Source organism: Argentina silus (genome assembly GCF_951799395.1).
Source record: "Argentina silus genome assembly, chromosome: 16".
Taxonomy (NCBI): domain Eukaryota; kingdom Metazoa; phylum Chordata; class Actinopteri; order Argentiniformes; family Argentinidae; genus Argentina; species Argentina silus.
The window spans coordinates 15,988,214-16,011,930 of NC_139670.1; the positions used below are offsets into that span (position 1 = coordinate 15,988,214).

Genomic DNA, 23,717 nt, shown 5'->3' on the forward strand with positions numbered 1-23,717 from the left:
GACTTTGAATGGACATTGAACTATTGATAAAGTTGCGTGAGGTCATTCAAGAAGTTAGACGTATAGAAACGGACTACAATGCCTTTGCTTTTTTCAGAGAAGACAGTAAACAATCATTGTTGGAAGCTGTTATAAATTTGACATTGAATAACTATGAAATAAACAAAAAGATTAAAGACTAAACAACATTCTGATTGGATTAGGGAGTTGGATGAGGGAGTGCAAATATCAACACACCCGATCCAAAAGCAAAGGTTGACTCGACAATTTCCCAAGTTTATTTTTATTAATTTCTAAGATCTGAGAGACAGACAGGTCTAGCCTAAGGTCCTTGACGTTAAATCAATATTTTCATCTGACTGTACGCTCTTGCTCACATGAATTAAAGTAAACCGAGAAGCCTTCACTTGCATTTCAATCAAAAAAAGCACCTCAACAATTGTAATCCCAGGTCTTCACCTTGAACCGAATAAAAACCAATATTAATAAAGGTATGAATATCCCCGTCATAGGCCACATGTCTGCAAATTAAATAATTAACTACATTAACTTAATTAAATAACGAACTACAACTAACTACGCTGCTGTGTTGTTTACATTCACATTCAAAACAGTCTGTACTTTCAACTTCAATGCAGATCCAATGGCTCTTTGAAACATCTCATGTCTCTCCTTGTTACCAATAATACGCTGATATGAACTAGGAAAAAATCCCCCAAAATGTTATTCATGATATATATACATATATATATGTGTATGCACTAGTTGTTACAAATGTGTTACACTCACCCGGACAACTCCTGTACTTTCTTTGACTGGCTTCTTGGTTGGCCGACGAAAGAGGAACAAGTCACAGGAGTTCCAGCGTGATACAACGTCAGAGGCACCCCCCGCGGGTACTGTTGCCGATTGGTTAAAAACACTGGTGCCTTTTCGACGTTGTCACACTTGTATCAAACACAAAGGGAAAATATGGATCAAAGGCGAACCAACAAAAAGGAAAAAGACTGAAATGAATCCGTTTGGAGATGACCTCAATCAAAGTAACAATCACTTGGTGGCCTATGATGTGTTTGCACGCCCTGTTATGAACTATTCATATAGGGAGCGATCAAACAAATGACTTTAAATGTCAAAGTCTATTCGACTTTCTACCTTTAAATATCAGTGAATTGTTATAATAATGCAATACCACTAATTTGTTTTCCTATGCTTTGTAATTAAAGCCTTCACTCAAGATCTCAGGTCTATTAATAAATCATTCATCCTTTTATTTCTACCAAATAAGAAAACAGTATCAACCAGGTGAAATGTTATTAGCTGGTCAATATAGTCTATGTCTTAAACATAGCAGTTTCGGCGAGGAGAGGATCAACTTTTATGTTTCAATATATGGACCTTAGCACTGTCATTATAGGAACTCAACGCAGTGAACATTTTGGTCGGCCAACATTCCAACTGTATTTCATAATTCTGGAGGAGGTTAAAGACATAAGCAAACAAGCAAGTAAAAACCGGTGCTGCAAAACCAAAACAAATTGTGTCATTTCCACCGATAGTTTATTTTTTAGTTTATTTTTTGGCGACAATGTCGCGGGTTCTTATCGTAGGTGCAGGCTTGACAGGCAGTTTATGTGCTTGCCTGTTGCGAAGAGAGATGCCTAAAGTTAAAATTGCAGTGTGGGATAAATCGCAGGGATGCAGGTAAGTTATAAAACTCCAAAAGTGACACAATGATTCTGTCCACAAATTCGGTTGTCACGTTGGGTCTATCCAATGCATCGTACTATGTTGTACTATGTAGTGCATCATTGCCTGTGAGTTAGCCCCAGTGTGTGCCTAGACGTACTACTTTTTACATGTGGATGTTGTTGACGTCTAGTCGTACGTGGGTATGTACCGGGGGATGTGTGGTTCAAAGGTCGCAGACTGCAAAACGACGAATCCATCTCAGATTTGAAGACATTACGAGTAAAATCGCCTCGTCTGCTCCTTTTGTTTTTACATAGGGGTAAAGTAACAGTAAACAGTAAACTGGAAATAATTACCTTGTTTCAGGCATTTCCCGAATTAAGTCAGCATTCCCGAAAGATTGCCACCGGTAAAAAATAATAAAAAATGAAATGCTTGGGACAAGGTCATTCTTTCCAGTGAACTGTACCCCTATCAAAAAAACTAATGGGGCAGACCATAATGCGAGGCGATTTTATTCATATAAATGTCTTAAAATCTGCGTTGTGAGTCGTCGTTTAGCGGCATCACAGCATCCCCTGTGCCTACCAATGTGTGCACAAATGGGGCTAGCTGGATGTGATATCAGGTGATGTTGCACAGCTGGATGTACAGTATACGTGATCAGATCCAGTTGCGATTTAATGCTTAAACGTGTAATGTAACGACCGGCTGTAATACATTATCTACTCTGAAATGGTTTAGCCACAGAATTATGATATAATGATGCCTGTGGGCGTAGCTCCCTACAGACAAATGGAAGATCAGCATGGGCCAACTTTGACATAAATTTTCATTTAATGCTGCTGTTTAATGGCAGGCAAAGGACTCAGATGCACGACTCGGAGACAAAAACTTAAATCCAATAGAATTGTCTTTACTTTCAGAAAAGTTCGGTACACAGGTAGGCAGTCAATGGGTAGGCAGATAATCCAGGAAGGGGGTAGGCAGTTAAAAAAGGCAGGCAGATAAAACGAAAAGGGGAAGGCAAAAAGGCAAAGTCAAAAACACACTTAGAGATCAAAAACCAGGAATACTTATAACTAGGAAATGCTGGGACGTATGACACAAAGATACAAAGACGAACTGGCATAGAGACAGGTGAACACACTAAATACACAGGGAAGGATGATGAGGAACAGGTGAAGCCAATCAGGGTGGGGTAGACAATCTCACAGGTGGGAAACACACACGAATGAATACTTTTATTCATGAATCATGACAAACAGTATCAACCTTATGCTATTTGACCTACGACTGTCCCGGTGACCTGTGTATGTCCACAGGGGATACAAACCTGTATATCAATGGATAGCAAAACACTTGAATGAGAGATTTACATGCCAGCACTCACATAAGCTCAGTAAACTTCTATTATAAGCCTCATTTTCTCACTGTGCCTCATAATATGTCTTTCTCAGATCCAAGCACTCTCATATGTACAATAGTGAATTGAATCAAAGTAGGGTCTAGCTTTTAGTATCTGCAGTAGTTGCAACACTGATCCGTACAGTGATTTCAATGTCATCATCATCATCATCATCATCATGGAATCCCTTTTGACTCTTCTTCTATCCATGCCAGTAAAGATATCATCTCTGTGTTGCAGGGGGAAGGATGTCCACCAGTAGAAGTCCAGGTGATGCCTTGTGTATAGCTGACCTCGGTGCACAATACATTACTGCCACTCCCTACTACGCCCAAATACATCAGAAGTACAGTATATCACTCATCAAATCAATGTTTTGTGGGGAAATGTTACCCACTACACAATTCTGTTGTTGATGATGGTTTATCGATTGTTCAAGCCACGTCACAGTGGGCCTACTCACAGCACTGCACTGACCATAATGCAAAGGTTATTGCCATTATGTTTTGTTTCTATACATATACTGACATACTACAGATTGTTGTATGGAGGCATCATGCATTCCTTTATAGGTATCTGTTATACATCTGTTACCTATCAGGTCCCAGTGGGTACCAAGATGGTTCTCATCGGTCATTATTGTATTTTTTTTATTGTTGTTGCAGTTTTTATGATGAGCTGTTGGTGCACGGTGTACTGAGACCACTGCAGTCCTCAGTAGAAGGCATGATGATGACAGAGGAGGGACATAAACACTATGTCACCCCTACAGGAGTGTCCTCCATCGTCAAACACTACCTAAAACAGTCAGGTAGCCCAACCTTCTCCCCTTCAACATGCCCCACATGTTCACGTCTGTCAAATAGTAGCCAACTGTTTCTCATTCGGTAAATGTTTAAGTAACACTTTGTATTCATAAAGGGTTGTTGAGGGGTTTAAAACTAGTTTAAACACTGTTTATTCTAAGCTTATAGCGTATAGATACTTATGTTGATAGTGTGAACTACTTAGGAAAGACCCATTACAAACTCTGCAAGCCTTTAGGGGGTACCTTAAAAAGTGACACCAATGTTTTACTTGAAGTCAAAGATAGAGAATCAGTTGTGTTTCCCTCCTCGCTAAACCACTTTGTGATACAGCTGCATTCATTTAGCAATGCATTACACTAGCAGGGGACAAGTCTCCCCCTCCCACTAGTACATTTCCAGCGCAAGTGTAGAGTTTTAGTTCTTTTTGAGAACAATAAATGCTGGCAGGACAGGGGAGTGATTTACTTACTGTACATTGTTGTCTGTGGAGTATTCCACAGATGTTTTTCTTTTGTTTTTCAATTATAGAGACATGTTGCAAGAAACTCCAACTCATCCAGCGCTCATTTATTTGTATTCCATATCCAGTTAGAGGGAGGGGGAGGGATTCCATATCCTAGAGGGAGAGGAGAGAAATAAGACCAATCTTTGTTGAGGGGTGTGTATGATAGTAAGCCCACATTGATGCTATGATGGAAGACTAGTCCAACTAGATATCCTGGGAGGATATTGTTTTGAGTTGTAAAGAAACAAAACCAGTGGTGCAAACAGTCCAAAAAATATCTCTTATGTTCACCCCAAGTAAAAAAAGTGCCAGAGGTTGCAAAGGGGGATTATATTGACCTTTTCCTGGACCACTACAATGCTCCTTTCCTCCGTCAACAATCTCTAGAGAGACAGATTAGTGATACTTGAATTCAGGGTTGCACATCTCCACCAACACTTGAGCTCCGCACTGTCTTCTGATTTCTATTTCTTGCCTTTTTAATCAGACTGATTTAGACTTAGGAAACCAGGTGTGTGCTCTCTCTGGGGAATCAGTGAGGATGAATCAATGAATCAATTAAATGCCACAAAGAAGTCAAAAGCAGCAGGACTGCGGCCCTGTGCGGCCAGCCCTGCTCTAATTTATCGTCTCTCCCTCTGGTTCCTCTTTGCTATGCGTCATTTTGGGACCTGAATTCGGTGAAGCAACAACCTGTTTTATTGCTGAATTCCAAATCAACCCCTAGGCTCTGTCTTCTTTTGCAGAGAGCATGTGTAACCATCTACAGGCCGCATGTGTCATTAACCCCTCCAGTTGAAAATCACCTCCCAGTGACACACAATCAAACCTCTTCTCTCTGTGTTGACGTCCTCTCTGAATCTTTTCCTCCCCCGTCTCTCTCTTTCCTCCATCCGTCCTTCTCTCCCACTGCAACATTGCCAACTCTGCCCCTCCCGCACCCAAGCAGGAGCAGAGGTGTTCTTTGACCACCACGTCACTCACATCTACCAGAAGGGCACGGGCTGGGAGGTGTGCCGGACGGGCGGGGCGCCCGAATTGTTTGACGCCGTGGTCCTCACCATGCCAGTCCCTCAGATCCTCCAGCTGCAAGGAGACGTGGACGCCCGTGAGTACCACCATGCCCATCCACGTAGTTTATATACATTCTGTACACACACACACACACACGTCTTTTCATGATGGGCCAAATGTTAACAAGAAATATATACACGTTGACCGTGACGATGCATGATTCATATAAAATTGTGTTCTGTGTTACTGTAGTTCGTTTGGTCAATTAGGCCCATTTATTGGATCTAGTAAGCATTTGCCTTGCCAATGCCTTGAACAATGTGTTAAATGCTTCGCTGATATTGTCTCATCTCTGCCTCCAGCTAAGATAAGTTTTTATGTAGCTGCTGGCAGCAAGGGGTTTCGGCTGGTTGTTAGTTTTCACATGTACATCGACCGCTAATTCAAACGTACTGCCTCACCTCATTTGACTCCATAAATGCTGTCCTTCATTCCCATTGATTCTCACCTCCACTCCATATGAACCGTCCAGCGGCGGCCTCGACACTCAGCCTCGTCCTCGGCTCTCTCCCCACCAGGCCCCTCCATGTTCAATTGGTCTCTCTGGTGGCTGCAGGGCTCCCATCCACCGGCCCAAATTGATATTCTCAGAGTGAGGTTTTAAACCTAATGCAGGCTTCTTTTTTCGCCGTGCTGAAGCAGCTATAGTCCTAAAGGACAAATATGGAAATGAGAATGGAAGGGAAGGCATGGTCGTCCTCCGGGGGGGGGGGGAACGTGGGTTTCTGGGAAAACCGTGAATAATGCAGAGTGTTAGCAGAAACTCTGCTGCTTTTTTAGAAAAACTGCTGCTTTCTGAATAAGCCTACGGACGGAAAATAGGACAAGACAACTGGAAATGGTGGAGGAATCGGTGTCTATTGCTATTAGGGTGAAGAAATGTTTCCTTGTATCCTGAATCCCTGAATGGCCATGGTGTCACGCACACAAGAGTCGGAAGAACAGCAAAGTAGAAGGAATTTGTGAGTGACAAGCCAAAAGATGAATCTGAGGAGGACCATAGTCTGGCTTGATCCTAGTGTCATGCATATTCCCATATTCCCATATACAATACTAATAGTGTGACTTATGCTACCATGTTTAGGCTATACGATGTGACAGGCACTGTGATGTGTACATGCATGTCAGTTCAAGACTCATTGATTCTGAGGAGTGGTAGAGAATATGCTGTTCTAACTAATACAGTCGTGTGAAAGCATGACAACTGAATTCCCTGTCTATACAATATTCACAAAGTTGACTTCAAGGAAGTGTTCATCCTCTCCTCTGTTGGAATGTAGAGAGTTCACTAATAGACAGATTCCAAGGCGAGTCAGAGGGCCCAGTCGGGCTCGCTTTCATTTCAAAGCCATGGAAAGGACTTCAAAGCCCCCTCGACTTAGAAATGGATTTGTGGATTCATTGGAGAAATGTGTCTCTGTGCCTTTTGGAGCTGGAGTTTTACTGTGAGAAATTCTATCCGTGCAAATGGTCCTGCTTAAGAGAGACACGCTGGAGTCATTTTAGGCCATTCCTCAGAGCGCCAGATCCCTGTTATTTATAATTTATACACAGATCTTCTGACACTTGCATGCATGTTTAATTCGTGCTAAAGGCTTTTGGTCAAATTAGATGTCCCCCCAACAAGCTGTTTCCATGAAGCTTGTTTAACTCAAATTTGATTTATTTTGCTGTAATGGGTTAAGTAAGTAAGTATTTATGAATTGACTGTAATTTACTGTTAATTATGCCCTAAGAATTAGTGGGTGTGCTTGTGCCTGTTTTATATGCAATTCTAATATTGATGTTCATTGTTGAGTTCATTGTGTAAAATAAGTCCTCTGCGAATATGTCATTCCCAGTGGTGCAGTGGCAGTAGGTGGTCAATAGGTGGCAGTAGCAGGTGTGAGCTGGGCCAGTCCTCCCCGGCCCCATGAGGATGCAATCTGGAAATCATTTAAACAGAATCACGCTTCAGAAAAAAGCTTGCTTCACACTTCCTCTCCTATCTTGGTTGCTTAAAATTCCAATAATAAGAGACACAAGAGAGAAATGTGTTCATTATGTTTAACAGAGAAACACTGTAGGGTGTATATAGGTAGTAGGGTAGGGTATATAGGCAGTAGGGTAGGGTGTATATAGGCAGTAGGGTGGGGTGTATATAGGCTGTAGGGTGTATATAGGCAATAGGGTGTATATAGGCAATAGGGTAGGGTGTATATGGGCAGTAGGGTGGGGTGTATATAGGCAATAGGGTAGGGTGTATATAGGCTGTAGGGTGTATATAGGCAATAGGGTAGGGTGTATATGGGCAGTAGGGTGGGGTGTATATAGGCAATAGGGTAGGGTGTCTATAGGCAGTAGGGTAGGGTGTATATAGGCAGTATAGTAGGATGGGTAGGGTGGGTATATAGGTAGTAGGGTAGGGTATATAGGTAGTAGGGTAGGGTGTATATAGGCAGTAGGGTGGGGTGTATATAGGCTGTAGGGTGTATATAGGCAGTAGGGTGGGGTGTATATAGGCAATAGGGTAGGGTGTATATGGGCAGTAGGGTGGAGTTTATATAGGCAGTAGGGTGTATATAGGCAGTAGGGTGGGGTGTATATAGGCAGTAGGGTGGAGTTTATATAGGCAGTAGGGTGGGGTGTATATAGGCAGTAGGGTGGGGTGTATATAGGCTGTAGGGTGTATATAGGCAGTAGGGTGGGGTGTATATAGGCAATAGGGTAGGGTGTATATGGGCAGTAGGGTGGAGTTTATATAGGCAGTAGGGTGTATATAGGCAGTAGGGTGGGGTGTATATAGGCAGTAGGGTGGGGTGTATATAGGCAGTAAGGTGTATATAGGCAGTAGGGTGGGGTGTATATAGGCAGTAGGATGTATATAGGCAGTAGGGTGTATATAGGTAGTAGGGTAGGGTGTATATAGGCAGTAGGGTGGAGTTTATATAGGCAGCAGGGTGTATATAGGCAGTAGGGTGGGGTGTATATAGGCAGTAGGGTGGGGTGTATATGGGCAGTAGGGTAGGGTGTATATAGGCAGTAGGGTGGGGTGTATATAGGCAATAGGGTAGGGTGTATATAGGCTGTAGGGTGTATATAGGCAGTAGGGTGGGGTGTATATAGGCAGTAAGGTGTATATAGGCAGTAGGGTAGGGTGTATATAGGCAGTAGGGTAGGGTGTATATAGGTAGTAGGGTAGGGTGTATATAGGCAGTAGGGTGGAGTTTATATAGGCAGTAGGGTGTATATAGGCAGTAGGGTGGGGTGTATATAGGCAGTAGGGTGGGGTGTATATGGGCAGTAGGGTAGGGTGTATATAGGCAGTAGGGTGGGGTGTATATAGGCAATAGGGTAGGGTGTATATAGGCTGTAGGGTGTATATAGGCAGTAGGGTGGGGTGTATATAGGCAGTAGGGTGGGGTGTATATAGGCAGTAGGGTAGGGTGTATATAGACAGTAGGGTAGGGTGTATATAGGCAGTAGGGTGTACATAGGCTGTAGGGTGGGGTGTATATAGGCAGTAGGGTGGGGTGTATATAGGCAGTAAGGTGTATATAGGCAGTAGGGTAGGGTGTATATAGGCAGTAGGGTGTATATAGGCAATAAGGTGTATATAGACAGTAGGGTAGGGTGTATATAGGCAGTAGGGTGGGGTGTATATAGGCAGTAAGGTGTATATAGGCAATAGGGTAGGGTGTATATAGGCAGTAAGGTGTATATAGGCAGTAGGGTGGGGTGTATATAGGCAGTAGGGTGTATATAGGCAGTAGGGTGGGGTGTATGCAGTTAAAGGAAGTGTGGAAATCTACTGTCTTGTTCATAAACTAAGACTAGTCTGAACTAGAGCAATGTCAGTCAGAACGTTTTTTCGGTAACTTTTTGCATGTTGATATTGGAGGCCAAAACCATGCTCACATCACACTTTGTCTTATTACTGTTGTGATGTATTCATATTAAGATATTGTCACATTAAATACTTACAACAACTGCGGGTATGTGCATATAAGCCGTAATCCTGACAAAACATTGATTGTCACACACACACACACAGAATTGACAGTTTATCAAATAATCATAATTGTTTTGGAAAACTATGTCTTTTTCTTTTGATCTTGCCAAACAGAGTCAATGTGGATTTATCTGTTCTCTGCAGACCTTTTTCAAATGAAAAAAGGTTTTTGGTGAAAACTCCTCAGAACTACCTTGACTGAGCCTCCACTGGGATCACACTGCTTTTCTCTGCATCTAAAAAGTCCAACTCTTTGTAGTGTAGTTACTCTTCTGAGAGCTGTTTCATGTCTTCTATTGAAGTCGTCATAAAAGTTAAGTTAACATGAAAAGACTGTAAAGACAGAGCTATTGTTCTAAGGCTTCGATATTCCAATGCTTAGATGGGAAATATATATATATATATATATATCCCATATATATAATGTGTGTGTGTATGTGTGTGAGAAAAATAAGTTATGATGAAAATATGATGATTATGATATTGCGTCTGTCTGTTACTGTGGTTCTTCTTCATCTCTCTGTTGTTAGATGTAGATTTGTGTTGACATGCAGGACCACAACATCCTCGATCTCCAATTGAGTTACAGATAATTCGGAAGGATTCTAATTACTCCATGGTTGCTTAACTGAGAATATGTTTAGTAAATCTGCTGTCTTTCTGTATCATCTGCTGAATTTTACTGCTTGTAATTTATGTAACGTGTGTAGTCATGCATTTATATACTTACTATTGCAATTAGTACAAACAAATCAGGAGACTAGAGATAGGCTGTTAGTGAACCACCAACCAAACTCACCAAGTCTGTCTAAAGGCATCTCTGATCCCTTGTGTAGCAGAGATGGTTTGGAACCACTCTCCTGTCATCAATACCCTTGCCTACAAGCCTTGAAGACACGCGTTTGCTCCCCAAGCTAATGCCTAGCCTTTAGCTTCGTGGGGCTATGGTGCTTGTCCTCCACGCGGGAGACCTGGGTTTAAACCGGTCACCCTCTTCTTGCAGTGGTGGCCTCCACCCCGTCTGATGGTTTCCCTTCTTTGTCATTGTAGTAGTTTCTTGATGATTGATTGCAGCTATATATATATATATGCCATTTAGCTGACGCTTTTATCCAAAGCGACTTACATTGCAGTGAGTGCATATATTTTTCAGTAAATATGGTCCCAGCAGGAATCGAACCTGCAACCTAAGCGTTGTTAGCGCCATGCTCTGCCAACTGAGCCACAGAGGACCAGCTGTCCATCTACAGCAAAGGCCTTAGTCTCAACCCCAGCCTTTGATTGTCCAGCGGGCTAGTATGGATGGTTCACGTCCTCTCATCTGAAGGGGTTGATGTTCTAATAGGAATCCAGATGAATACTACTAAAGCACGGCGTTCTTGGCCTGATGTATTTTGGCCCCTCGCACCGCTGTTCCATGTGCAGGGGGAAATGAGTGGGAACCACAGCCATGTATCGTTTGGGAGAGATTAATGAACCCCGCGTAGCGGCGGTAGGCCATGGCACGCCTGATGTAAATCAGCGCGGTTCCACAAGCTTATTTGTTCCCCCGTGATATATCGCTGTCGATTCGCTGGGGATTCTGGGTCAGCGGTTTTGACAGGGCCTTCCTGGAGCACAAGTCTAGGGGAGAGGTGTCCTTTCATCCAGGGTGGCTTGCCAACTTCTGTGCCAGATTCTTAATGCACTCCTCCCTAGCCAACCGCCTGACATATTCTTCTTTTAGTTCTTGGAAATGAATGTTCCCTTCCCCCCCCCCCCCCCCCCCCCCCCTTCTCGTAAAGGTTGGAGCTTTTGCAGAATTTCTCCTCTTTTTCCCCTTTACTCTGGCGAAATGTCTGCTTTCATTGACAACCCCGAACCAGCTGCCAGAAATTAACAACAGAGGGTGGAATGTTGGTTTTGCAAGAGCTGGCTGAGTCTCTTAGAATCTAAATGACATAAGACATTCGAGCATTTTTTTAGGGTTGAATATGTCCGCCACCGGGTTCACAGGGACACCTGCTGGTGTGTAATATTCCCTACAGCTTTGGGTAACACACACAGCACATGCGCGGGCACACACACACACACACACACACACACACACACACACACACACACACACACACACACACGCTTTGCCCACATTGGAGCATGGCCATTAAAAACATTACACAATCCTCTCCTTGCCCACATTTTCCTCGAATTCGCCGAGTCCCAGCCAAAAGTGGAGTTACTATCTGTATTTCTACATCAGAGGTCATAATTGCAAACAGGTGGTTAACCCCGTCCTGTAACAATACAGAAGGGCTGAGTCAGGGAGTTTTTAAAATTAGAACGTGATATAAACTCACTTCCACTTTGGCACGCACTGTCGAAGCCTAAAAGGAACCGTTTCTGCTCGTGTGGGTAAGGAAAGAAAACGCCGAAAGAGGAAGCTAGCTGACCTCCTCTCTCTGCTTGTAAAAACAGGCTTATCCATACAAGTACTATAGTAATGGAGTGGAGTGTTTCAATGAAGACCAGGTTTAACGTGTTGCAATCTTTATAGAAATACAGTGGAACTGTGGTCATGGTTTCTCTGTAGACCTATTGTCTAGTGTCCATATTTTTTTATGTAAATGCATTTATGTAGAACATCTAACCTATATAACTTGTCACGTTGAAAGACAGTCTTATTAACCACAATCTGCCTTCTTAGCTGAGTGGCAACTTGAGTGTGAACTTGTTAACTCTCAAACTTGTTGTGTTTTCTGTTTCACTCTTTTCTAGAAGTCAAATGAAGTAGAAGGATGGATCTATCAAAGGTCATCTCCCTGTATAGCCACTCCCTATCCCCTTTGCACTGGTTTGATCATCTGTCAAACAAATTAGCTACAGATCCATGAAATCAAAGTGCATTCTGTCCTCCTCCCCACCCACCCCGTCTCTCTCTCTCTCTCTCTCTCTTTTACAGGCCCCCCCCCCTTCATCAAGCTGTGAATCATAAACCCACATCCACTGGACTGTAGTTTATGACATCCTTGCAGGTTCACAGCGTTTTCAACCCCAGCCTTCTCTGCCATTCACTACCGCGTGTGATTTTTCAACAGCCAGACGGAAGGACGGTTGGATGGACTGCTGTTACGGCCCATAGCTCTGTCTCATCTTGGTGGAGGGGTGGTGGTGGTGGATGGGGGGGGGGGGGGGGTAAAGCCCACCCTGGCCTTGAACCGATCTCGTCCGTTCGTCTTTCTATCATCTGTCCCCTCTGTCAGCCTGGGTCATGTGACCCATGTCCTGGCCGGGGCCCTGCCCTCTTTCCCTTGAATCTTAAGTGACAGCGTGTGTCATTCCCGAATGACATCATTTGTCCTGCCTCTCTCCTCTCCACCTCTCCTCTTCCCTCCTCTCCTCTCCCCTCCCCTCCCCTCCCCTCCCCTCCCTTCTCCTCCCCTCTCTTGCCCTGCCCTGCTGCCCGTCACTGACAACCCCTAGGCCCCGCTTTGATTTCCCTGAGCTGCAGATAGCCTCCGATAATTACAGCAGAGGACAGAAATAGGACTGCATCAGATAGAGGCACCGGGGCAATATTTTACTCCTGTCCCGCTCTCTTCTTGGCTTCCTAAGCCATGCCGACATTTACTGTTATTGTTTTCGGGTTCTTGTGAAATGGCAAACCCTTTTTTGGCAGGCTCTCTTACTTGAGGTGTAGCCATCGATCATTTTTCGGTGACATGTTTGGAGGTTGGTGGCTTGATCTCTGAAGATGAATAGTATTTATACTGAGGATTATTCTTTTCAGTCAGATCTCCTTTCACTTGAGTCTAAAAGGAAATTATCTAGAAGACTATTATGCTGTGGTCCATTAGTGAATGTCATTATAAGCACTTTTACATTTGCTCATTTTTTTAAGTTTAAACATAAACTTAAAACTAAGATATAATTGCAGTTCAGTTGTATTCTATTTAAACAGCTCCATGTTTGTACGTGAAATATTGTGTGTGTGTTTCAGACACAGCATGTCTCGCCAGACAGACAGACTGTCTGTCTGTCTGTCTGTCTGTCTGTCTGTCTGTCTGTCTGTGTCTGTCTGTCTGTCTGTGTCTGTCTGTCTGTCTGTCTGTCTGTCTGTCTGTCTGTCTGTCTGTCTGTGTCTGTCTGTCTGTCTGTCTGTCTGTCTGTCTGTCTGTCTGTCTGTCTGTCTGTCTGTGTGTGTGTGTGTGTGTGTGTGTGTGTGTGTGTGTGTGTCTATCTGTCTGTCTGTCTGTGTCTGTGTCTGCGTCGGTCTGTGTGTGCCTGGGGTAGCTAGCTACGGCTCCTCTGTCTGTGTGTCTCAGTCTGATCTGCCAGAGGTTCTCATAGAGAGCATAGATACACAGTATACTAGAAAGGCTCTTACATAGACACACTGTTGTGTCTATGACTGACTCACCACAGAGGGGACTAACATATACTTCAAGGACTAACATGTACCTCAAGAACTAATATATACCTCAAGTACACGTACAGGCGAGAGTCTGACATACAGTGAATTATTTCAATGACTTGCATACAATGACACAATGTAGAGAGAACAGGTATAAAGTGCCCTGTGGAAATAATGGGACAGTGAAGCATGTTTTCAATTTCTTTCTGCTCTATACTCCAACAGTTTGTGTTTGAAATCAAACAATTACGATGAGGTTAACGTAGAGATTGCCAGCTTTTATTTAAGGGTATTTTTTTTTTTTTTTACATATTGCTTTCACCATTCAGAAATGGTGAAACCATTAGTAGTCCCTCTATTTCAGGGCACCAAAAGTAATGGGACAGATTCATATAATGTCCAAATGAAACACTCCTGTTTAGTATTTGGTTCGACAATCCTTTGCATGCAATAACTGCCTGAAGTCTGCAACTCATTGACTGCACCCAGACGCTGGTTCTTCTCTGGTGATGCTCTGCCAGGCTTGTAATGGAGCCATCTTCAGACATGGTTTGTCAGTCTTTTTGCCTGAAATCTTATCATCAGGAAATCAAATGCACGTTCAACTGACTTGGCCAGTCAAGAACGTTCCACTTTTTGGCCCAGAAAAAACCTCCCTCTTTGCTATGGCAGTATGTTTTGGGCCATTGTCTTACTGCATGATGGAACGCAGGAGCCATTTGCTTGTACTCGAGCAGATAAGGTGTTTTTGTACACTTCAGAATATATTCTGATGCTGCCGTCAGCAGTTATCTATTAAGACAACTTAGCTAGTTCTAGTGGCAGCTATACATGCCCAAATCATAACAACCTCTCCACCATGTTTCACAGATGAGGTGGTATGCTGTAAATCTTGGACAGATTGTTTTTTCTCCAGACTTTCCTCTTGCAATCACTCTGGTACACAATATTCATCTTACCTGTCCACAAGTCCTTTTTCCAGACCTCTCCAGGCTTTGGAGGTACTTTTTTAGCAAACTGTAACCTGACCATCCTTTTTGAGGATAACTAGTGGTTTGCACCTTGCAGTGAAGCCTCTGTAGTTCGGCTGGTAACGTATTCTGTGTCTGTGTCTGTGTGTGCATGCGTGCGTGCATGTATGTAGTCTCTGACACACTCACGCCTACCTCCACCTAGAATGTTTTTTTTTTCCAAACGGTTGATTTTGGCAAGCCCACGGTTTTGGTTATGTTTCTGATCGTTTTTTGGGAGGATTTTTCAGCCTAATAATGGCTTCCTTGACTTTCATCGACACCTCTTTGGTCCTCATGTTGACAGACACCAATAGCAGACTCTAAATGCTAACACAAAGCCTAGAATCAAGACTAGACATTGACAGCTCTCTTGTGCCTGCACAAATGACGTAACGGAACACACCCGACTAACCAGAAACCCATCAAGCCAATTGTCCCATTACTTTTGGGGCCTTGAAATAGGGAGACTAACATATTGTTTGATTTCAAATCCAAACTTTCAGTGTATAGAGCCAAAAAAAGAAGAAAATGCCTCACTGTTCCATTACTTACTGTACATAAGGCACTGTATATTTCAATGACATGGCCATGTTCTACAGAGGACAGTATGTGTGTAGGATTCCGTTACTGTGCATGCACTATATGATCTGCACTGTATGTACATGAGTTTCACATCACACCTACAGATTGTTTCCTGTTTCCACTAGCAACCCATTTGTTTTTCCACCGCTTTTTTTTTATCTTGTCCTCTTCTCTCGCTGCAAAGCGTTGCAATTTCAAGCGCGTGTGAAAATATTGAATGTATTTGCAGCATTAAGGGGTGTCGGGGAAGAGAGAGAAAAAAAAAGGTCAAAACTGTTTTGGCGGTTTGGTTCTCATATCTGCTAATGGGAGGGGTTTACAGGTACAGCGGAGATGGAAAGAAGTGTGACGCACAATGCACACTGTCTGTGTCCTCTTGGGGTTAAAACATTTCACACCCACCAGAACTGTGAAACCCTACATAGCTCACTTTATTAATAGAAAGGTCCAAGAATCCTACCCACCACCACCACCAACAACAGTTTGATTCAGAATAGAAGCTCCTGGCCACACAGTTCTCGTGCGTGTGTGTGTGTGTGTGCGTGTGTGTGTGTGTGTGTGCGTGTGTGTGTGTGTGTGTGTGCGTGTGTGTGTTTGTGTGTGTGTGTGCGTGTGCGTGCGTGTGCGTGTGTGTGCGTGTGTGTGTGTGTGTGAATATAGCAGTGGCTTAGCCACTGTGCAGAGATGATGTCATTGCAAAAAAAAAAAAAGTACCAAACACATCCATTTTAAAAGGGGTTGCCTAGATGTCAGCCAAAACCCTGTACTAAATGGGTGGTATGGCATACAATTCTCTACTGGCTGGACTTGAGTGTGTTTTCCAGTTGTGCCAACAGTTTGCATTTTGCAGAGGACTTGTGTGATGTTTAAAATGGGGTGTATTGATTTCCTGTTGTGGCATTTTCAGCAGTCACTGTTCTAGAGCGGAGAGGGAGTCCCAGTGTTTAACAGCTGAATATGAGGAATACTGCTACTTTAATGAAATGATTCATGCGACTCGCTATCCATTATCTTGGTCCAAAAAAATAACGGAAATAACGATTGCTGGGTAGACGTGCGTGATGCAATAGCAGTATGGAAATGATCTCCGTCGAGATGGGTTGCTGGGTTAAGTTTCGCTGGTTATAACAGGCGCAAAAGCTCCCCTCTATAAAAAGACAGTGGAACTGGCAAATTTTAACTCAGGGCTTAAAATAACCACTCCAGCTTGACGTCATCGCTGGAGCCTGCAGGTCGTTGCTCTAAATGTCTCTGTTTGGTACAGAATTAAACACACGCTATCTTGGAAATAAACCCCCGTCGTTTGTTGCCCCGCGGTGCTCTGTTTACCCCGAAAAATAGTTCCGCTGACATCAGAGCAACCTAGCTTCATTTGCCTTCGCTACACAAAGGGGTCCGTTTTGCTTGTTTGGAGAGAGCCAAACCCCCCCCCCCCCAAAAAAAAAGTCATATAATAGTTCTAAACTGTAAACATCCCAGACCCTCAAAACTCTCGCATTTAAATTGGCCCCGGCTGCAGATGTGGAGTTGGTCCGATCCGCTTTCCTTTCGGCCCTCATCCGTCCGAGCCTCACCCCGAGAGGTGGGAGAGGCCAGAAGAATGTTTTATTTACTAGAATTGCTGAACCAGGACACACACTCTCTACAGAGAGTGGTGGTAGTGGTGGTGGTGGGGGGGTCTTTGAATGTCTGGTCAATACGTCTGCCACACAAGTCTCTCTGTGGCTCGGGAAAGGTGGTGGAAGGTGAAACTTTCTCGCGGCGAGGCAGAGGCACAGAATCCGTTCCTCGCTGTTCTCTCTCCGAGATTTTGTCTTTTAATAATGCAAAAAGGACATGTAAACAGAAGAACAGCGAAACAGCCGGCAGAGAGAAATAATGCATGACGAGAAGACACTCTGACCCTGTCTAATGATGAAGCCTCGCCTCGCTCCCTGCCTAGACATGTCTAGCCTGACCCAACACCACACACTACCTCACTGTCCCTGCTGAGCGTCTCACGTATGACCCTGTTCTAGAGGAGCAGTTGGAAAAGCTATTTAGTCCCTTCCTAAAACACGGTATATATCATCTTTATGCCGCTTGTCGTTGCGAACAAATTAGTGCTCAAATGGGATCTGTGAGGAAACCGTGAGTTAATGATGGAGCTCACTCCGCTCCCGAGTGTCTGTCTTTCCCCGAACATTGACGCAGACAGAGCACAGGGGCCCCTCCAACCTCTCTCCTCCCACACCCACCACCCCCCAAATAAATATTTCACTTATTGTTGGACACGGTTCGCTTACGGGTGCATCAAAGGTTAGCTAAACAACCTTGACCGGTTTTTTTTCTCCAGTTTTTTCCTCTTCTTCCCTTTTTCAGGATGTCGTCCAAAACCTCTCTGGCAAATATTAAATCAACCTTTAAGGGCCTGGAGATCATAAATTGAGAAACGCTGTGGCTCGGGGCTTGCGAGCTGCTCTGAATAACTTTTCAATGCGCTGCCATGCTTCTGGGCTGAGTCCCCCCCCCCCCCCCCCCCCCCTAGGGAGCCTGGCCAGCAAAGGCCAGGTCCTCACCGGGAAACAATGGTGAATGGATGGGAGTAGGACTCTGGACCCCATTCAGACCTTGTTCACTCAAAACAATGTTGGTTTAAAACAATGCTAACGTGAAATAAATCTCCTACCACCACCCGTTTAAAAATAAGATTTGGATGCTTTTGTGAAATAAGCACTCTGAAGGAAGGGAGGGAGAGAGGGAGGGAGAGAGGGAGAGAGCTTCTCACTGAGTTGTTTGGTTTTGTGGTACATTCCGGTTTTCACAATGTTTTGACAAATTTCAATGGTGCTTGATACCACGGCGCACAGACATAATATTTGCACGACACCGAATGTGCAGCTTGCTGTTGCTGCTGTCCCACCTCATATCTGTCAACTGTCATCACACCCCATACACCAAACTAGGGACACACACCCATGGTTTGACACGTACATATGTGTGTGTTTGTGGTTACGGTCAATGTATTTGCAGTGTCGTCTCTACTTTGCTGCTTCATGTGTAAGGCTTCCTCATTTGTTCTGGCTTGTGACTCGCCCCATTGCAAAGGCAGTGTTCGTTGACTGACCATCTTAAGCAATGTGAGAGGGACAGGGAACCAGTCGGACACGTTGCTATTTGTTCCTCATATTGTAGAGTTTCCTTTGTTTGAGGGAATGCACTGATGACTGCTCAACAGAGTGGCCATGATTGATAACTCCTTCACACACTTTCTCTCACACTCACACATTCATTCACTCACACACACTCCCTCCCTCATACTCCCGCACACGCGCACACACACACACACACACACACACACACACACACTCACACACACTCACCTAACACTCCATCTTTATCTGGGGTCCCAGTGCTGCAGGGCTCTACTTGGCTGGGGCTGTGTGTGTGTGTGTGTGTGTGTGTGTGTGGGGGGGGGGGGTCTATAAATCTGGCCCTAGTGCAGGCTTTATGTAGCATGGCAGGCTAGCACCCTGCACCCTGCATCCTGTAGATTTCCTGGGCCAAAAGGGACCCGGCCTCCTCCCTCCCATTACTGCTCTCCAGCAGCCGGTCACTCACCCTCTACACACTGTCCTTCTTATTCATGTGTAACTAAGTTACTTTGGTAAGTACAGACAGAGCAAGAAGTATTAGAGTTCTTTAAGTACTATAGTTCCTCTATTTTTACACTGTATTCAGGGTCAGGGTTAAAGCTAGTGTTACTGCTGTTACGTTGTGACAATGACCGGTTAAAACACGTATTACTCTGTGCTTACGTACACCGTAAGTATACAGTAGTGGAATACTGTAAAGTATTGTGAAGTGTCACCCGCCGGTCCAGTGCCATAGCGAAAAGGATGGACCGCTCATGTCTGTGTTTGAAACGGACACGGTTGACAATCCACATGGGTACAGTCTCCCTAGTGTGACTCTGTCTCTCTCTCTCTCTCTCTCTCTCTCTCTCTCTCTCTCTCTCTCTCTCTCTCTCTCTCTCTGTCTCTCTCTCTCTCTCTCTCTCTCTCTCTCTCACACCCCATTTATCGTCCGTGAGCCGTCATGCGTGTTTCACAGTAACATTTCTCTTTTTACAGCCTTGCCTCCCCGCCCGCCAGATGGGGAAAGAGGCATTGGCGTTTATGATGTGTAACCGGGGGGCCTAGCAGGTGATGCGCCACTCCGCATGGCTGCCGCTCCGCTTGCCCGTCACCTGCCCGTCACCCGCCCCGCCCGCCCGCCTGCCCGCCCGCGCAGATCCTTTACAAGGTTTGACAAAAAATGCAATTAGGTGGGGAAGAGATGGCGGCGTGAGGAGGGGAAGGGTGGGCCCCCGGGGAGGGTGACGTGCAGGGGAGCATATCTTCCTCTCTGGGTAGAGGACAGGTGGACACGGACGGGAGAGACACCAGTGGACGGCCATTTAAAAAAAAAATAATAATAATTATAAATATATATATATATATATATATATGATTTGACGCATTCTAGCTCTGTCCTTCCATATAGGGGGGGGGGGTGGGGGGGGGGGGGGGGGTTATGGGATGGTTGCCTGTTTTCTCTAGTATGTGGTGTTTTCTAGAAACTACTATGTCGTACGGCCTTTGAGCACCGCATCCCAAACAGGGGGAAATTAGGGCCTATTGATTTGATGTTACAGTAGGAGCGCCCTGGAGGATTTCTGTGGTTTGTTTCTGTTTCCGTGGGTTGTCGTAACACGCACTCGCACATGCAGGCGTACGCACACACACACACACACACAGAAAACTCTCATTAAGTGGAAGCTTTCATGTTTTATCACATACTACCCTCTCCCGCTCCTAACTCTCAATAAGTAACTTCCACATTCACATTTCATAATATCACCTGAAGCTGTTTTACTCCTTCGATATCATCCTCGTAAAGATATCAAGTATTGCATCTAATGAATTCATAGATACCTCATTTAATTCAAACGCATCAGACGGTAAGCCTCCGGGTCCAGATAAAAAGGATAATTTAATTGACTCGTGCAATTAATCCTTCTTAAAGTCAGGGATATGGACCATAGACAGCCCCAATCCCGATGCACAGACACCATCCACCATACCTGAGGGGGCTCAAAGGGGCTCTTTAAATTGAATTGTTCGTTCGACCTTTGCTACTCTCGTTTATGTGCCTGGCTTTCATTACTGTTCTGTATGGATGCAATACTGTATGGATGTTGACAGGGATTTGAAGTCGTCGAAAGTACAGTACTTGTAGCTGGACTTTCAGCGCTCTTCTTCTTTACGAGACGTTCTCCATTTCCTAGACCATGACAATTACAGGCCCAGTGGTACTAGCCTAGTTAGTGCCTAGTTGAGGCTGTATTTCCCCCATCAAGTAAAACACAGTCTACACAAAACACAGTTGTCACAGACAACGCTTGCAATCAAGTGCTTTTCATTTGCACAGTGGAGGAGACAAGACCGAACTTAGAAGCAGCCGGCTGTGTGCCTAGAATCCACAGGGGGTCCCGCTGGTACAGCTGAAGTTTGACTGCTCATACTTTTCTATCGCCCCGGTTTAAGTCGTCAAAAGTTGGGTACTCGCCCCGATCTACACACAGTTACGGCGTAAGCAGTAATCAGGATATCGAGTGGTCGGTCGACAGCTAAGTATGAAGTATCGTGGGATTTGGTGATGACCCTACGTTGACCCTACGGTATTTTGGAATACGCTCCAGTACCAGTATCCACTTCCTAACATGTATCCCTCTTCTTTGGCTGTACTTCAAGGAAACCAGAGGAGTCAAGGTTCTACTTTTACAGAACTCTGTTTGGACTTTAGCTGACATGATACAGCACGGTTTCTCCCTCCTGACTCACACACCAAAGCCCCTTCTCATAACTACTAGACAGGGCTTGTCTATGAACATCCGTAGCTGAGCAGCATTTAGACCTACAGTGCTCTCCATAAGTATTGGAAAGAGGAAGCATTATGTCTTCTTTTAGCTCTATACTCAACACGACTGTTGGAAAACAGTTTGGACTTGAAATCAAACAATTACTATTACAATTACTCTACAAAGTAAAGATTTAATTTAATGGGTTGTTTTTTTTCAGATTGGTTCACCATTTAATACTCTCCCCTATTTTACAGCTCCAAACGTATTGGAAAAAAATTATATGAAGTCCAAATGAAGTACTTTTTTTTTGTATTTGGACGACAATCCTTTGCATGCAATAACTGCCTGAAGTCTGCCCACCAGACGCTGGGTAACTTGATGCTCTGCCAGACCTGTACTGCAGGCATCTTCAGTTGTTGTTTGTTTTGAGGTCTTTTTGTCTCAAAAAGAAGGGAATTAAGTGCATGTTCAGTTGGATTTAAATCTGAAGATTGACTGTTGCTATGGCAGTATGTTTGGGGTCATTATCTTACTGGATCCAGTGAATTTAGTGGCATTTGCTTGTACACACAGATAACATGTTTCTGTACACTTCAGAATATAACAATATAAGAATATATGCCATTTAGCTGAAGCTTTTATCCAAAGCGACTGCATACATTTCAGTATATATGGTCCCAGCAGGAATCAAACCCACAACCTAAGCGTTGTTAGCGCCATGCTCTACCAACTGAGCCACAGAGGACCATTCAGAATACATTCTGCTGTCAGTGGTTACATCTTACAGGGAAAGGGACAATAGTGGCAAAGAGGGAAGAGAGTGGCAGGAAGATGGAGAGAAGGGAGTGGTACGAGGGTGGCAAGGCAGCGTGCCACCGGTGGACCGACTCAGGGCCGGTTGCGGGTGTCGGCTTGCTGACGGCGGTCCTATCTTTGCCCGATATGAATACTCAGCTATCTGGTGACAGTGTCACAACCGACCACTGTTCGAGGTGTCAGCTTGCCGCTGTTGGGCCGTCGTAAAGTCGATGAGCAAGATTCTGCCGTGCCGACAGCTTTTGCCTGTCAACACGTTTGCCTCGGTCTCGGAGCTGTGAGCCCCACTCCCACATCAAAAACAGAGGGGGCCACCGGAGCAAAGCTCTGCAGAGAGCGGCAGCCCCCACTGCACCACCACACTGGAAAATGTTCACCTTCTCACACATATGCATGCAGGCATGCACGCATTGACATACACATACACACACACACACACACACACGTGCACGCACACATACTCACTTTCACTCAGTCTCTCTCTCTCTGTGTCTCTCTCTTTATCTCACACAGACACTCTCTTCTCTCTTGCGTCTCCCTCTCTTGCACATCCACACACACGCTTAGACACACACACACACACACACACACACACACACACAAACCCCCTCATAGGATGCCTAGAACAGATTCAGGTGATGGCGTATGGAAGCTCCTGCTCCTATAGACTCCTCTTAGTGACGAAGCGTACGCTCTGAATACGTTTTACAGGAGCAGTAAAGCGTTTGTTCCAAGCCGCCAAGGTCGGAGGGGAGCCGCTCTCTCTCTCAGGCCTGCCCCAGCAGATGAAGCACAGCTGACCCGCGCTCTCTGCAGAGGGAAATGTACAAATGTACGGACAGACATCGAGCAGGCACCCCCCCCCCCCCCCGCCCAAGAGGCCGCGGTGGTGACAAGTGTGTCAGTGTGTGGTGAGGTGCGTGCATGTGTGAGGAGCGAGTGTGTGTGTGAGTGTGTGTGAGTGTGTGGTGGGGTGTGCGTATGTGTGAGGAGGGGTGTGTGTGAGTGTGTGTGTGTGTGTGTGTGTGTGTGTGTGTGTGTGAGTGAGTGTGCATGCATGCGTCTGTGGTAGTGACTTCTTCAATGGGGAAGTGTAGGTGGTTGTATGCTCTCTTTTCTGCTTGGAGGTCGACAGACAGGGCCCCACTTTTGCAGAAGAGCCCCTTTCAGTTTTGACTTCTTACTTTGTTTACATGAATACTGAGCTGACTGTCAGCCGTCGGAAAGAATATTCGCTTATGAATGATCACTTAACCAATAAATCGCCACCTGTTCGACAGACCTCTATGTTAGAAATAGGGCATCACACCCAAACGACTCCCCTAGATGAACTTATCCAATTAGACCCTCTGGAAAAGAAACGTGACAATAATATATTACGTAATATTCAAATATGACAATAAGCTTCGGAGAAACGCAAGGCAGCTGTCAAAACCACACCACTGTCATAGAGAATTAGAAACTGCAGTGACACAATTAGTGCAACAGGCAAAGGAGATGGAACCTGTCTTTGTAAACGCATCGGGGCCGCATTGTAGGCTCATTGCAGTCCT

At 44.7% G+C, this 23,717-nt stretch overlaps 2 protein-coding genes across 3 annotated transcripts in view; one reads left to right on the plus strand and one right to left on the minus strand.

The window, feature by feature from the left end:
* lipf (lipase, gastric) overlaps window positions 1-826 on the minus strand; it is a 37,605-nt gene extending 36,779 nt beyond the window's left edge. The window contains exon 1 of one of the 2 annotated variants that reach the window (XR_014554668.1): window positions 790-826. The gene's annotated coding sequence lies outside the window, so the exon portion shown is untranslated. The remainder of the gene's footprint in view (window positions 1-789) is intronic. The other variant, XM_083687360.1, reaches the window with a different exon arrangement.
* A 689-nt stretch (window positions 827-1,515) lies between these two features.
* rnls (renalase, FAD-dependent amine oxidase) overlaps window positions 1,516-23,717 on the plus strand; it is a 32,818-nt gene continuing 10,616 nt past the window's right edge. The window contains 5 exon segments of the mRNA XM_083687362.1: window positions 1,516-1,699; window positions 1,701-1,704; window positions 3,341-3,446; window positions 3,766-3,911; window positions 5,364-5,522. Of these exon segments, the coding sequence (XP_083543488.1) occupies window positions 1,589-1,699; window positions 1,701-1,704; window positions 3,341-3,446; window positions 3,766-3,911; window positions 5,364-5,522 (526 nt within the window). The 5' untranslated portion in view covers window positions 1,516-1,588.